Here is a 16,717-nt window from a genome sequence, read left to right on the forward strand (position 1 = left end):
TCCGAAGCCTCCGAAACCTCTTAGTGCCCCTCCTTGCATACTGAATCATTTCTATATTTTGCTATCCAATCACATGCATTTGCTTATTTATTTAGTTGCTTGCTAGGTAGTGTCGAACCATAAGGGCTCAGCAAAGCCTTAATTCTTTGTTATTCTGAGTATTTTAAACACTTTCTATTCCTGATTCTGTCTGTATAGTACAATAGTGTAGTATATATAATATGTAGTATAAATAGTGGCGAAAAATTAACACAATCAGAATTTTTCAAACAGACAGTGATGGAAAGTAGGCTCATTTGATATGTGCCTAGCCTCGCCTGAAACGGAGACGAGAGTAGGAGGCTGCATTGAAATAAAAGCAGTCAAGATGGACTTTTCTGTCTTCTCGGAGTGGAACAGATCACGTTATTCTCACTCTGGCGCTGTGCTGCTGATAAACGTGATATAATTACAGTTCTGTTGCTTTTATATGAATAAAAATATAATGCACAACACACTTAAAGTGCTTGCTGTTCATACGAAATGCATATGTGTCATCCATTTCTAATTTAATAGAAACATGTTTTTTTTTATAATAGAAATATTACAACAATTACATGTAACACAGAGATTGCACTGTCATAGTTTAAATGCATACATAAATGCATGAATAAGATTTAAAAATTAAACATTTTAGATAAGAATGCAGCCTCACGGTTGTCTGAACCAATGAGCATTAAGCTGTGTCGTCAGTCGCAGCTAAATCATCCATCCATTTTACAAAGCGCTCATCAGAGTATACAGCACAAGTACAAATTCATTGTGCAACCATTTTATGCTTTGTACATAATTGCTGTGACAGAATTCAAGATAAATCATTTAATCTTACTGGAGCTACTTGTTAAGTTGTTATGAAGCAGTGAACAAACTATGCAAAAGCATTGTTTTCTTTCACTCCGTTAAGTGAACTGAATGAGCGGACGAATATAGGGAACAGTGAATGAGGGTATAGGGGGCGATTTCGGATACAGCCCTAGAGAGAGATTTTCATCAAAGTACCTTTCAAGGAAAGTTTGTTCACTTGCCTCCTCCAGAGTCCAGGCAGCTCAGTCAAGACCAAATCCTTTCTAAATGAATCCTGGAATATGAAAAATGACTCAAATCAGCAACAAAACCTTAAATTAACTGCCCTATTTATGCTCAAAAAGCATTCAAAAATCTTATTTTTTCATTTCACTTTCACTTCTTATTTTTTCATTTCATTTCATTTTCACTTTTCATTCTTTAAACACATGTACATCTTTTACTGTGATGCAGGTTCTCAGTACATTGTTATTTTTGTATGAAATATGAATTTTGTATTTTATTTTAAGGTTTAATCTTAATATTTTAAATCTTTTTCTTTAATGAAATACTAGTGAGCATTTGCTCAGACTGAGATTGTATTCACGACCTCACGTATGGTTGAAACGAGCGCATCCTTATAAGCGACTACAGAACAGACTGAAAAATAACCTGACCATCTGCAGTATGTACTCAACAACACCTTGTTCAAGCTGGTTTATTCATGCTGCCTTAACTACTGTTTCTGCAAGGAGATATTGATTTGTGAATGTTCTTATATCCCACTCAGCTGCAACATTTCTATTTTCTTCAAGCATATTTTTCTCAGTTTTGTCTTCTGTGTACCTTTTTAATTTTTGGTCATTTTGCAGACCTGTACACAAGCAGTCCTAACGCAGTCCTAACACAGTCCTAACACTGCATTCGATAAACAGAGAGGCTACAAAACAATTACTCAGCAAGCAGGGAAGAGCAACGCTATTAAACCAAAGCCGTCTCACAGCGCAGTGATAAGGATAGAACTTATCACAGCCAAGCATATAAAGAAGAGACCTGACTGAAAATGTTATTTCAAACTCTCAGGAAAATGATCTGTTAGTTCTCTCTTCATCCTTCGGCCCACTGTCTATGCTAACTGCGTATTCTTTCCCATACAGTTAAACAACAGTCTTCTTTCTGAAGTATGATAATCACACAGGCCTGTAATGGCTACCTGGGAATGGAAGGAAAGTATACAGAGTGTTTAAACTGTCAAGAAGGGAGTGAACTTAAAGAAAAGAGAAGAGGGAGTGAAGTTAGGGTGGGAGAGAGAAAAGAATATCTCCCACGAATAAAGGCTTTCTATTTTTGTGACATTTGAGTCATGGGTTTAATACACACACGTTAGCAAATGTGGGAGAAGTAGAAACGTTTCATAGTCACAAATTAGTTCACCCACGAATTAAAACACACTCTCGGACCATCGAAGATTGAGATGAATTTGAACAGAATTAAGAAATGCATTGCATAGCTCTATCACCAGTGGATCCTCTGCAGTGAATGGGTGCCGTCAGAATGAGAAACACTGATAAAAACACCACAATAATCCACATGACTCTTATTCAACATTAACAATTAGTGTCCTATTGTGGCATTTAATTAGATTTTTATACTTTAAACCGTTTTATTTTCACTTAGCAGGATATTATTAAATGATGGATTGGAGATTACATTATTGTGTTTTTATTAGCTGTTTAGACTCATATTCTAACGGCACCCATTCACTGCAGAGGATTCATTGATGTAACGCTAAATCTGTTTTGATGAAGAAACAAACTCATCTACATCTTGGATATTCTAGGGTGAATAAATTCTCTGCATGTTTCAGTTTTTGCTTTAATGGGATAGGTTACCCAAAAATGAAGAGATCCCCATCATTTATTCACCCTTATGTCTTTCTATATGAATTTCTTTTTCCATTCCACATTCGTGGGATGTATTGAATTTCTCCTTATGTTTTATAGGTGAAAGGAAGTCATACAGTAAACACACAAAGGTGAAGAAAAGATGCAATCATTTTCTTTTTCAGCGAGCTATCCCTTTAAATGTTTAATTTTATAGATGTATCACGTATGACGTGTTTACTCCCTAAGTGGTCCCTAAGATAGAGTAACTCATCTTATATTCCTCATTCATGTGTGAAATAACAATTAAGATCCATAAATGACAGAAATTGAATTTGTGTGTATGAAAATGCTGTTGCTCATTCACTTGTGGCAATAATTATAAAACTAATTGCGATATTAACAAAGCATTATTATATGAATATCCGCCTGAGAGAAAATACATTCATCCTTTTCATCCAGCGCTTTGGGATTTTGATAAGATGCGAAATCATCAGCGGAGTTTGAGAGAGCGTAGAATTTTATTAATGTTTTGCAGGCACTGTTTTATTACTCACAGTGTTCAGAGCTACAAAATCATATGAACACGTTAAAAGCATGAAGGTTAGCGCTTACAGAAGACACTACGACAACACCAAGAACGAGTGGAGAGCAGAGCCGAGAGACGCTGAGAGTCTGCTTTGAATACACTCACGAACAGACACACATGCACACGCTCACACAGATACATGAAGGTCACTGATCTGTATTATTAAAGGTCTGAAACAGATGATGTTTAATAGATATTCGTGTCATAACCTATTTATATGCAAAAATATAAATAGATTATCCAGCGCTATTTTTTTTTTTGTACTATCATCTGGTTGTTGCATGAGTCTGTAACTACGAGGCTGTCATTAAAAAAGATAACGATACAGAATATATTAAGCTACAGGGCACAACACAGTATATAACAGATGTTCAGAAAGAGAGAAAACAGAGCAGTCTGTGATCAAGATAACAGCCAGCAAAAGACAAACCACATGGAAGCATGAAATAAAACAAGCAACAGCCGAAAGCGTAACAGGAGATCGAGAAAAACACTTGTATATTTCGTGCACAGATGTTTCGAGAGTCACTCGCACGCTCCGTTCATCTGATTCTCAAACCCAATAGGATTCTGAGATCAGATTTAATCGAATGTAAGGCAAATACACATTAAATGGCCTTTTGATTTAGTCGATTACCAATACAGAAGGCATCCACGGTTTGTGTTATGAAGATGTCGTGGTTTTTGAGACTGTCTAGCTCCTCTGCTGAAGAAAGTCCATCAGACCCGTTTCCAAATACGGGTTGATTAGCTCAGATGAGCTCAGATGAGTCATGCAATTACGCTGATTACGCCGTTCGCGAGGAGAGACAAAATGCTGTCTTGAATACGGAAGAGGGTGGTGAACTCTAATTTGTACTAAAGGACACTGAACATTTGTGAATTGTAAAGGCTGCTCTATTCCTTTTGTTTGACATATAAAAAATAACACGTGAACCCTTTTATCTTGGGCACACTGGCATTTCATTGTGTCATCTATTGCAGAGACGGCTTATTAGTTCAAGTCAAGAACATTTCACAGTATCATTATAGGCTAATTCCAAGTAAATGGCTTCTGGGTAATTCTTGAGCTGAACAAAATTCTTTTCACGTAACCTTCAGATATCTATGCTTTGGTTTGTTTAGTACATGACTGAATGCAGGTAATTCACAAAGAAATGTAGCTGTTTTAAGTTTGAATTGAAAACATTCTGAGAGATTAATATGTAAGTATTAGTTTTCTGACAAGTAGCTAGCTTCGCTTATCTCGGAAAATTAACATCAGAAGCGACTAATATATCTACCTTTCCTTGCAAACAATAATATTTTGCTTCAGCCAGAGAGATAATATCCTGAAGTTTTATCATAGTTGCAATAGAGATGCTAATATTGCGGTTTAAAAAATGCAGGTTTTAAGAGATTGTTTTAAACTAGGCAATCAAGGTTTGATATGGCCTGCGTAACTAATGGAAAAGCAAACATCCTTCTCAAAAAACGAGAGCGCTGGTAATATTCAGTTGGCGTCAATGCAGAATCACAGTAATCGTCCTTCCAAGATTTAGATTCTCCAATAAATTAAATACCAGGTACAATTAAAGATACATTAAGTACTAATACGTCCAAATCAAGCCTCACGCATCCCCTTCTCTCAACCATTTATGCTGCCAGATTTAGCAGATGGAAAATTTACAAGTGATTTGCAAATATTACTAGAACCGAGTCCCAACATCTTGCCCAACATCTTTAAAGGTACAGATATCCAATCCAGTAGACGAGATTGAAGAGGCCAAAGGCGGTTGGGAAGAATATTCGGGAGTAGGAGTCGATTTTGGAGACGTGGACATGCATTCTGTTCTCACGCCAAGCTCCGGAGCGACAATCATCAAAGCAGCAGAAGAAACTGGTGCAGTCTTTCCCGTCCAGACATTCATACGCATAATCGTCATCCTCGTGGTAGGGAGCAATATTGTTCATCTGCAGCAGAGATGTCCCTGGTCTGATGTTAACCATGCTGGGTTTCTACAGAGAGGAACAGCAAGGTCACTGCCGCTTCGTTGCTAAAACTGTGTACAGTACAAAAGCAAATGCCAACGCTGCTGAACAGCACACTCAATTAACTGCAAACAAAAGTACAATGTGGCCTATTCTAAACTGAGCTGTGATAATAAGTTGGCAAGCTTTGCAGTAAGCGAATTAATTTTACATATCAATGATCAGCGAGATGCTTACTTGTTCCGTGTTGTAAGCAACTTATTGCCTCGTGTGACTTTATATTATTACATATATTTTTAAAGAAAATCCTGGTAGTTTTTTTTTTCTATATAATGAAAGTAAACAGCACAAACACCATACAGGTATTGGAAAAGTGGTTTATATGATAGCTTTGCGTTAGGAGCAGACCAGAATTATGTGGTAATTCACAGAAAATCCTGACATTTGAGCTTTCCTTAGCGTGTAGAAGTAGCTCTTCGACGGTATCTTTGGTGTATGCAGTTCTCATAAGTGGTCTGCATTATTTGCTTATAAATTACAAATTCGCTCTCTTTACAAAGCCTTAATGCTAGTTGCTAGTCACATGGACCTCTTTTGTGATATTTTATGGTGTATGGTGATGTTTTACTTTTGAACGACATGAATCTGAATAAATGAACGAATCTTCTTTTTTAGGTAAACTGGACCTTTAAAGCAAAACGAAGTTCATTCACCTGTGCATGGCTTGATTTGGTCTTCTTGTTCTGTCGATTGCTTGTGAAATAATGCAGGGTCCCGTATTCCATTAGAGCAGCAAAGGTGAAGATGAAGCAGACAGACACAAACAGATCCATGGCTGTCACGTACGACACCTTCGGCAAGGACTTCCTCGATATGGTGCTTAGGGTTGTCATGGTGAGCACAGTTGTGATACCTGAGCCAATCAAGATGCACAGTTGAGCACCCCCACTGAAACATTTCCTTTTCATTATCACATGCTCTGCTGTAATGCATTCACATAACATAATGAAATGCTATTATTGTTTCTATTTTTTGATTTGTTTCAATTCATAAGCTTTTTAAATTACCTAAAGATGTTCTGGCAGGCACAGCATCCTTGTTAATCCAGAAAGAGACCCAGGACAAAACCACAATCATGCTGCAGGGGATGTAGGTCTGGATGGTGAAGTAGCCCATTCTCCGACTCAAGTCAAAGAAAATGGTCATAACCACATATTCCCCTATTAATACAAGACATCAGGGCATTGAAGTCATTTAGCAATTACTGATCAAAATGCAACTTTATTTTAAAAATAGAATCAATGACCTAATATACTATTATTAAATTCCAATTACAACCACTCATCTACTTTTATTCTTTTATTCTTTTTTGTTAATAATAATAATAGCTAATGTACTATCATGTCAATAGCTAATGTATATATATATATATATATATATATATATATATATATACATACATACATACATACATACATATGTGTGTGTGTATGTGTATTATTATTGTATTGTATTATAATTATCATAATTTTTAGCTTTTATTTTTGTATATTATCAATAGTAGTAACATTATAAATAATATCTGCTCATTTATTTTTGCTCTTATTGTTGTTGTTATTACTATTATTAATTGTTACTACTATTTTACTAATTATTACTATTAGTACTATTATAAATTATTAATGACAGTTATTATTGTCTGCTATTATTATTTATTGCGTATGCGTTATTTTATACCAGACTGAGTGTGTGCCACATCAGAAGTGTTCCTCAGACCCACAAAGGCAAACTGGTAGAGCCTCCAGTATCGCTGGTCTGCGACCTCAACCGAGCGACGCTGCCATCTATACTGGATCTCATTCTTTGGATAGCCATCTGCGAATACAAAAAAGTAAAATCACATCCACCAGATTACACGTGACCTTTGGTTTCGTTCATGTACGTAAGAAGTTACATTGATGGCAAAATGGCACTGAGGCTTCACACAGCAGCAACTCTGTTAGACTGAAGCGCGGCATGCCCTTCCCGTGCCCACAGAGGATGATGATAACACATGAGAAGCTGAGGCATGATGCTAATAACGGATGGAGGGGTCACACAGACTAAGAAGAGGAGAGAGGGGGTGGAGAGAAAGCTGGAGATGGATGAAGTCTGTCCTCACTCATTGCAAGGTTAGAGGATGGTAGTTGGTGCAGACCTTCTGCAATGTTAAGGTTTGGTTGGCCAGTATTGACAATGCATGGTTGGCTGACAGAGGCAATGTATGGGGATTGGCTGCCCGGCAGCGTTCAGGACAGAACTGAGGCTGAGTGACAGATTGACATAAGAATTTAACACCTACAGCTTGAAAACTCCAGAGGGCACGAATGTTCATCCATGGGAAAGTTATGCAGCTTAAGGTAGCATTCCGCATTAATAGTCAACCTAACAAAAAGAATCATAGACAATAGCAAAACAAACAAAAAATGTTGATTGTGACATTTAAGAGGTAGTGCATTTGTGCAGGCTTTGATATTTGTATTATGAACACACTTAACAGTTCCCTGACATAAATAAATGTGAATCAGATGTAATGGCTTAAACATGTGCTGCAACGGACAGCGGGTGTCATTTGGTACGAAAGCCAATGCTACGGGACAGGAATACGGGGTCGCACAAACATTCAATCGGCTCTTAGTGGACACACCTCAGAGTATACATCACTCTTCCATTGCTCCAGAGGCGCAGAAGGCGATTGGGTGTCGTGATCCAGTGGGCGTCAGATTTGCGCGAGTTGCGGAAAAAGGTGTCAGGGATCCAGATTTTTCCGACCATGTTGCTGTTGAGCATGAGGAGCTTCATTGAGCTGTTGAACTTGAGTCTGCTGTCGTACCACGTCTGAGCAAAGAAGATGTCTATGGTGTACTCCTAAAAAAAACACCCAACAATGAGAGGACTGGTCGTAAAAGCCTGGTTGCTTTTGTAACTGAAATTACTTGGCTATCGGCTGTGACGGTGCCTATGATGGCCGTGAGATGGATTTAAAAAATATTTACAGCTCTGAACATGATGCGTTATTGTAGATTTCTGCTCACCATATTGATGGGATCTACGGGACCTATGCTGTTCACGTACACTGCCGTCTCGATCACGGTCGGCCTCACTAGGATATAATTTCAACAGTAATTATTAATCATCACAAATACAAAATACATATAAATCACAGTTATAATATCAAAACAATACGACATAGTGTTTTATTTAAAATGTACAAATACAGTCTGTATTTAGCACCAGTTTTTATTATAATCATGAAATCAAAATATAATGCACCTTTTTTAGATCATTAGAATAACATGGGGAAAAAATAGGAAAACTTATGCCAATTTCAAGTTAACATTTGAAATTTTCCACTGAATTTTAAATTGATATCTCACAATTCAGTTTTTTTCACCACAAAATAAAAAAAATAAAGTTAATGAAGACTTTTTATCTCATAATTTTCACTTCTTCCAGTTGCGCTTTTATCTCCAAATTGGACTTTTTATAGCAATAATATATAGTGCTGGTGAATGATTAATCGCATTCAAAATTATTACGTATATATAAATACACATATAGTATACATCTTGAACATATTTAAATGTATATGCAATATTTATATTCTCATATAATAAATACATACATGCATGTGATTTTACTTATATATATACATAATAAATATACATTTATTATGTAAAGAAAAACTTTATATTCATTTTTCTATGGCAGAAATAATATTATTTGCAAAAACACATAACTTCTTTGTTATCACGTTTTCATTGTTTTATTGCGTTAGTTAGCTAGTTAGTTAACCCAAATGCAGGTTGAGATTTATTGAAATGCACAACAAAAAAACATGACTTTTGAAAATGTGTTTCCACAGATGATCTCTTCACGCGTTTTCATAAGTGTTAATCATTTATTTACTATTTCTTTTTTCCTTTGTCTTTCTGCATCAATTAGCGTGGACTATTGAACAATGTTAACCAATAGCCAGCTATTTTTAGCAAACCTACATCCAGCCTGGCTCCATCCTGGTATGTGACCGTCCAATCAATTCCCAATCAGTAGATACAATCAAATTTTCTCACTGAATGTCCTGTTTCACTCAGAAACGCGTCTCATTACGGAAGTTAAATGGGCTGCAAACCAATTCACGTTTCCCGTATCAGCCACACAGATTACTCAAAGCTGCCCGAATCCTCATCCTTGTGGTTTCAAAAATATTCCTGTCGCAGGAGATCCAGTCGCAGAGACGTGACAGATGACAAAAACTCAGCGTGTTGACCCGCGATCCCTCAGTGCTCGCCCTGCGATCTGATTAACTGAGTACTGCTCATACTTACACTCTCTCCCTCTATCTCACACAAATAAAACACAGATAAAGAAGGAAGATCAATAGTGATTTGGGTCTATTGTACCCGAACACTACTGAGATAAATCCTTTTAAATAAGTGAACTCTAGTCAGCCGCGTCGCTTCCAGAACACTGATGTACCGAGAATAAAGTGACCTGGTGTGGAGAAAAACATCAGCAGAATCCCAAAACCTAGCACTTTTTCATTTAACACCGCAATAATGCTGATGGTGAAGTAAAAATGATGATTACAGAGAAACTCTGAATTGCTTGGAGGGCTTAAATGTCACAGCGTGTTCCTCTTCGCGCGCTTTCATGATAATGACGGCGTTATCTTATAATTATTAACATGTTTCAGTTACCCGTAAGCTGTGACGTTGTGTTTGAGGGCCGTAAACATGCCTAGACGGTATCTGCAGGCGCTTTGCGTAGATGCAAGCATTCACCCTTTTTCAAAAAAACAATAACTTGCCTCCGATATCCGGTCTCAGTTTGTTGTCGTAACCTTGCAGTAATTTGTTTAGGATAAGGGTGACGTCGCTCTCGTAGACCTTTGGTGATAAAACCCAAGTTTTATTTATGGGGACATCCTCGTAATCTTCCTCCTCTGCTTTGCTCGGGCCAAATGCCATGCTGTCATAAAAACAGAAACAAACAGAGGCGATATGAGCAGACAGACAGCGGCGGGGTAAATAATACAGCGATATTAGATTTAAAAATTGAGAGTAGTCACAAGAAGAGCCGGTTTATGTTAGGAGCTTAAACTCTAAAGAGCGAGCGGCCGGTTTAGAGAGCTACATTTGACAGACAGAGGGAGAACGGGAGAATTCGCATGATGAGTTTTACAGGAAGAACAGATAAAAGGAGTCATCAGTGACTGTAAACGTATAGGGGACGCCTTGACGGCAGGAGAGAGGAGTCTTTAAAAGAGCGCAGTGCAGGAGATACAAAGAGGAGGTTCTAATAAAAGAGCGCGGTGATTAATGAAGATGTGTTCTGGCAGAGGAGGGAGGGAACAGCTGAAGGTGAGGGGTTTAAATTATCACCCGTAACTCCCTCTCGCGCTCGCTCTCTTGCAGTATGTGGTGTAAGAGCTACTAAATTTATTCTCTGGAGCATTATCTGCAGGAACAGACATATCGGGTATCGCTTCTAACTGAAAAACGTGCGCCACCGCCACTCGGTCTAGACCGAGTCTCCTCTGATGTCGCAACTTTTGCTTTGGAGAATTGAAGGCGAAAGTGCGCTGAAGCTGCTAAAAGCGATACCTCTCGGGTGATCTGCAAAACATACAAGACAAGATTTAGTTCTTCTTTATATTAGATGTCTTCAGCCGACAGGCTTTCTACGTCGGTTGTCGAGCACAGTGTATTTATTATGCACTTCTGCTTGGCGAAACACGTTAGCTCTTACTGAGGTGAGATACAGTAATTAAAGGTATAATTATAGGTATTAATTACCGATGCAATCGCTGCAGGTATTTTTAATTGTAAGTATGATGTAAAAACATGTATAAATTCCGTAATTAATGTAAAAGTTAGTACATAGTGATATAAAGTGTTTCAATTGTAGACACAGCCAATCACGTAGCGCACTGTCTTTTATCTAGATGTGACCCTAAAATGTGTTTACACGCGTCTTCAAAAAAAGTCAAAGTACCCATGTGACTGTACATCTGAGTTTTGTCTATAAACAAGACGTCTAAATGGTACGTTCCCATACATATGCAAATAACGAAAGACAGAAAAATCGATATGAAGCATCCCTGTGGATGAGACCCAGGTGGGTGGAGAGAATGTAGGTTATCGATCCCCGTAGGCACAGCGCTGAGCGGCTGAAAAGCAGGCTGTCAATGGAAGATACACAGACAGAACATTTTCCTCAAATGCAGTTTATATTGTCCGGACACAACGGTAGCCTCTGAATGACCTTTGCGGGCCTCAGAGGCAAGCGCTAATAACCACGATGAATACACAGAAGACAAACAAATGCCTGAATAAGAGAAAAAAAATAGAAAACGTTTAAAACAGCTCCTGCCAATTACATCATTTACAGGGTGTGAGTGAATAAGAGGATTGTAAATGCTACAAACCAGGTAGCATATGTGTATTCTATTAAACATTTCCACACAGGCAGTCCGCTGAATGAGCTGGGGGGGGGGAAATAAGGAAAAAGTAATGCGAGCCAGCATAAGTGTTAATGTGCACTTATGCATAACATTTACATTTACAACGGAGATATAGTGATATACCCTTCTAATCTGACTAGCCTATGTCAAGATGGGAAATCTAATCGTGTGTAAGCGGTATAGTTCTGGTGCTGTTTGATGAACTGTAGCGGACTGCAGGCTAAAGTATCCTCAAGGTTGTTTGTTTGGAGACTGGAGACGTTGCACGTCCACGCTAAAAGACGAGACGACACCGACACGAATGCCCTGAGCGAAACTGTCACTTACGATCTGTATTACTCTTCTCAAAATGTGTTTTCGGTGAAAAGCACGTGTTGTGACTGGCAGTTATAGGTGGAAACGCTCGAGCCGATGGATTCGACGCGCCACGGGAAAAGCGTAAAAGTACATCGCGCGCGCCGGCCGCTCGCGTCGTGGACTGTCCGAAGGGCTCTTTCAGCAGTCCCTTGTTTCTTCCGCGCCCCCCCGCGAAGCGAAAACTTACCAGACTCCGAGCAGACCCGGCAGCAGCCAAACCAGCGTCTCTTTTCTCCGGCGGCGATGCAGCAGGACCATCGTGCGAGAGCTCGGTCCGAAACCAAAGCGGTGTCCGAGGTGAACTAGCGCCTAAAAACCGTGAGCGGTGCTTAACGCGGCGGTCGAAAGCGTCGGCGTACGCTGTCAGTGGCTGTCTAGACGAATGCACATAGCTAGAGCCCACGGCGTGTGCGCGAGGCGGCAGAGGCGTCGCGGACGTGAGCGCTGAATGCGGGATTTCGCTGATTGCGGCACCGCTGTGTTCATCCGGCGATCTGCTGAGTGAGACGCTCTCGATGTTCCGGGAGTTATTAGAAACCGCCTGTAGAAAAAGAGCTGACTGCTCTACCTCGGAGACCGTACATCAAGCTGTGATTTATGGCGCCTTTACTTAGTTTTGCTGTTGTTCGGAATTAATAAAGTGACAAATGCGACATTTCCAACGTCGCGCCGGGATGGGCAAAGCAGCCTGCCGTGACCAAAATTAACTATAGAATTTAGTCTATAAAGTTCAAATGTATCTCGTGCAATGATGGTGTGTATGGATGAGCAATCAAATTACGGGTTCGCCGTTAAACAGAGTGACTGGTCTTATGTACTAAAAATGTCAAATTAACTAACTAAAACGACAGTCTACTGAAACGCTTTTGTTATTTATAAGGGTTTTAATGATGTACTGCTGTGTTATATACGTGGCCTACAATGTGAGGCAATTGATCGAGCGGCGTGTTGTTGCTATGGTAACCCTCTGACGCGATTTCTGTCCGCGTGCGTATTTGGAGCCTTTATGATGTTTTTAGGTTATAGCCACTGATATATAATAGAGAACATTTTATATATAATCATGTATGTCATTATATATAGATCAGTGGTTATAGCTTTTGTGCTTGCCGAACCTACTCTTATAGCCCAAAGGCTATGTAAGAATAAGACTGTTTTTATTACTTATTGGAGAGGATGAATCAAAAAGTTACATTTTTTATTGAAATTCATCTTACTTTTTACCTTAAATGTACGATGTTGTGGGGCCATGATTCCGGTCCTCATGAAGAATACAAAATGATGTTTTGTAAATGCTTTCTGTAAGGGTTAGGTTTAGAGAATAGAAATGGACAGTTTTACAGTATGAAAATCATAAGTGTCATCATGAAAAACAAATAATCATTATGTATGTGCGTGTGTGCCTACTATAACCATACTTTGAGAAGGTTTTTTTTTTTTACTTGGAAGTGAGCTAAATCTGACGAGACAAAAATTAGGATGTGGGGTTGGTTGTAGAAAAAAGATTGGGTAAAATCTTTATATAAAAAGATTGGGTAAAAATGTGTTTCCATTTAGATTCATAAGTGAATGTGTGTTCGTGTGTTTAGGGCCTTATTTGAAAGCAGGCGGCTTACTTTATGCCTCTCTGCCTTATCAGGCATTGGCTTTGCATTCGGTTTTGAAATCCAAAAGTGATATTGAATGAACGTCTGAGGCAGCATGTGGGTTTAATGATATACAGCACAGCAGAGAGAGCTTTGGTGATCACCAAGCAAACATGTAATTACTACAATGCTAAAAATTACATAAACATTGGCAATTTACACACAAATTGACCACCGAAGGCAGCTTTGGAGTGGAATCTTCGTTTATTAGCTCAACTGTCATCCCACAATTCATCTATGCTCCCTTCAAAAAAAAAATCAATTGGTCAAATGGTATTTCAGCAGACGGGATATAAACCGATCGCTGGATGCAGATGTGCCTTGTTGCCATCCGTTCTCCGCATGCTACCTGCGGAGGCAGCATTTTTCAGCTTTCAGGCGCAGTTAGGAGCGCTCCTGTTCTTAGAGATCTGCTTTCCTCCTCCAACACACCTGTTTGTAATTTTCAAGTGTTCCTGAAGATCTTAATTAGCTGGTTCAGATGTGTTTGATTTTGCAGGCAGATCTCCACGCAGCCTGCGTAATACAGCGAACACATGAGCGCGATTTGAACTAAATTTGTCTATTATCATTGCAATGAAAATAAAGATACAAAAGATCAAATCCAGTGAGAACCATAAAATCCTAAATGCCACATGACCCTCCAGGTGCGTATGGTGTACAACACGTGGCAGATGAACAAATTTCAAAGCGCCAGACCTTTACAGCACACACCCATTGCTGCTCCATTTTAAGACACTTTTGCAATATTCATGGCCATATATGGCCTCGTGATCTGGAAGACATTCACCTCCTGAGATTATATATCGATAAGATGACTGGCAGTTCATTCAGCTTTATACGCCATTATTGTCAGCACCATGGAGAGCTCCATGCGACAAGAAGAGCAGAAATAGACACTTTCCAGACTCGTGCTCAAAACAGTTTCCACTTCTCTTTGCCATCATTCCTGAATTCTAAACCAAATAATAACATCATTCAAAAAGTCATTCAAAAGCTTATGTGTATCAGAACATCACATGATTGTGATTTCAGTTCGTAGTAATAATCTACTATAATGATATGTTGGATATGTTTCGATTTACATTTGATTATAAATTTCTCACAAACCATTAAAATGCAGGAATGGTTTCAGCACAAAGGCCAGTGCTCTGTTGCAGCCTCTCTTTATGGTGAAGTACTTTGTATTCAGATGTGCTCTGAAGCTCTGACACAAATGAAAGGAATGGAAAAAAATCTCTATTATTTTGTAAGCCATTAACATTGTGAGACAAAATGATGAGGACCTGAGATGTGCCCAAGATATTCTCTGCTGGACACACACACACACACACACACACACACACACAAAAGCACATTTTAACAGTATGATACAAGCACAATCAGCTAATTAGAATTTTTTATGTCTGAAATGCTCACATAATTTGTCTAAATTTGTTTTTAATGATCTTTAGTGTATATTTAGTACTTGAAAAAACTTTGTAGTGTTATAAAGTTTTAATACAGTGGTAAATGATATTTATCAGCTATAATAACATGCACAAAGCTTCCTAAAACACTACATATAGGTATAATACATACATACTACGTGAGCACATAGAACAAACAGTCAAGTTCTGTCACACACTTTAAGCATCAAAGCCCTGTGCTTGTCCCTTCTGTTGCCTGGCAACTCAACCAACCCTTTATTCATGCTCCGCTGGTTTCTCTGTAGAGGAATCCCAACCCCATTTCTCCCCGCTTTCCCCTATTTTTTATCTGCCATCTAGCAACCTTTTATCTCTGTCATTTTTTTTTCAGCTTACACATGAGTATGCATGCATAAACATGGGCACAGATGAAATCAGATTTTCTGTTTGCTCCTGCGGTAACCTCCTATGCATTCATTTTATCTTGTGTCTTGTGACATTTTTTTTAAATGCCTTACATCAGTGTTTTTTTTGTGTGTCACTACTGCATTATATTATGCATTCTTATGTTGAATTAGATTTTTTTAAATCAGATTTTGGTCATTTTGTAATTTTGTAACATAATTAAAAAAAATCTATTTAGTATTAACTTCCTTTTAATTTTCATACTTTTAATTTTAAAATTAACGTTAGTAGTTAATTTCAATACTTCAGCAGTTAAAATATTTTTGTTTATGCTTTTAAAGTGTTTTAATCAAATCTAATTCTAATTAAAACTCTAATTTAAATAGTTTAAATAAATATTTACGGGCAAATATTAAAGTAAAGTACTGCAAACAGAGCATGTCCATGTGATAAATAAAGCAATAGCTATATTTCCATTAAATTGCCAGTATTAAAAATACGTTTTCTGTGTAGAAAATAAAGGCAAATATTGAATTGAAAAAAAAAAAAATTTTAGAAATGTAAACAAAAATGTTTGAAATGCACAAATGTTGCCTTGGCAACTTAAATATTATTAGTTTTTTAGCAAGAAATCCTATTGTAAAGAGAGCATGTCCATGCCCGAAAGAAAACAATAGCTGCAATATATTCCCAATGATCAGCCATTAATTCTACGGAGTTGTTTGTCCTCTCTGATTGTTCATTTATCATGAGCGACGACAAATCAAATCTTGAAAGGAGCGCTGTGACATTGTCAGTCTGTTGGAGAGGAGGAAAGCAATTAGGAAACAATGAAATACACTCTCATTAAACAAACAATTATAATTTGGAGCAGCAGCTCTGCACACATATCAGAGATGTTCAAACATTCTCAACAGGTGCCAGAGGTGAAGTAAATACCATATTAGCTCCCTTTATTTGGAGGCATGAATGATTTAGCTTTGTTCTCATATTGTTTCTCTTTCATCACGACACACATTGTTAGCTGAGGAATCCATTGCAAATGCTCGGCGTTGTTTGTGAAGGCTTCAAATGGCTTGAGCCCATAACCAGACACAAGCAAGCGCATACTTGGTTGGATGCGCTGCCTC

General features: G+C 38.2%; 1 protein-coding gene across 1 annotated transcript; it reads right to left on the reverse strand.

Moving 5' to 3' along the window:
* Positions 1–3,207: 3,207 nt before the first annotated feature.
* Positions 3,208–13,909, reverse strand: gabrg1 (gamma-aminobutyric acid type A receptor subunit gamma1). Its single transcript, XM_043255926.1, has 9 exons — positions 12,315–13,909; positions 10,115–10,275; positions 8,340–8,407; positions 7,952–8,172; positions 7,607–7,689; positions 7,003–7,140; positions 6,333–6,485; positions 5,979–6,178; positions 3,208–5,292 (listed from the first exon to the last, which is right to left on the reverse strand). The coding sequence occupies exons 1-9, from the start codon at positions 12,383–12,385 to the stop codon at positions 5,017–5,019; spliced, it is 1,371 nt and encodes a 456-aa protein (XP_043111861.1). The 5' UTR covers positions 12,386–13,909; the 3' UTR covers positions 3,208–5,016.
* Between the last annotated feature and the right edge of the window lie 2,808 nt (positions 13,910–16,717).

This window comes from Puntigrus tetrazona, chromosome 13, assembly GCF_018831695.1.
Source record: "Puntigrus tetrazona isolate hp1 chromosome 13, ASM1883169v1, whole genome shotgun sequence".
In the NCBI taxonomy this organism is placed as follows: Eukaryota; Metazoa; Chordata; class Actinopteri; order Cypriniformes; family Cyprinidae; genus Puntigrus; species Puntigrus tetrazona.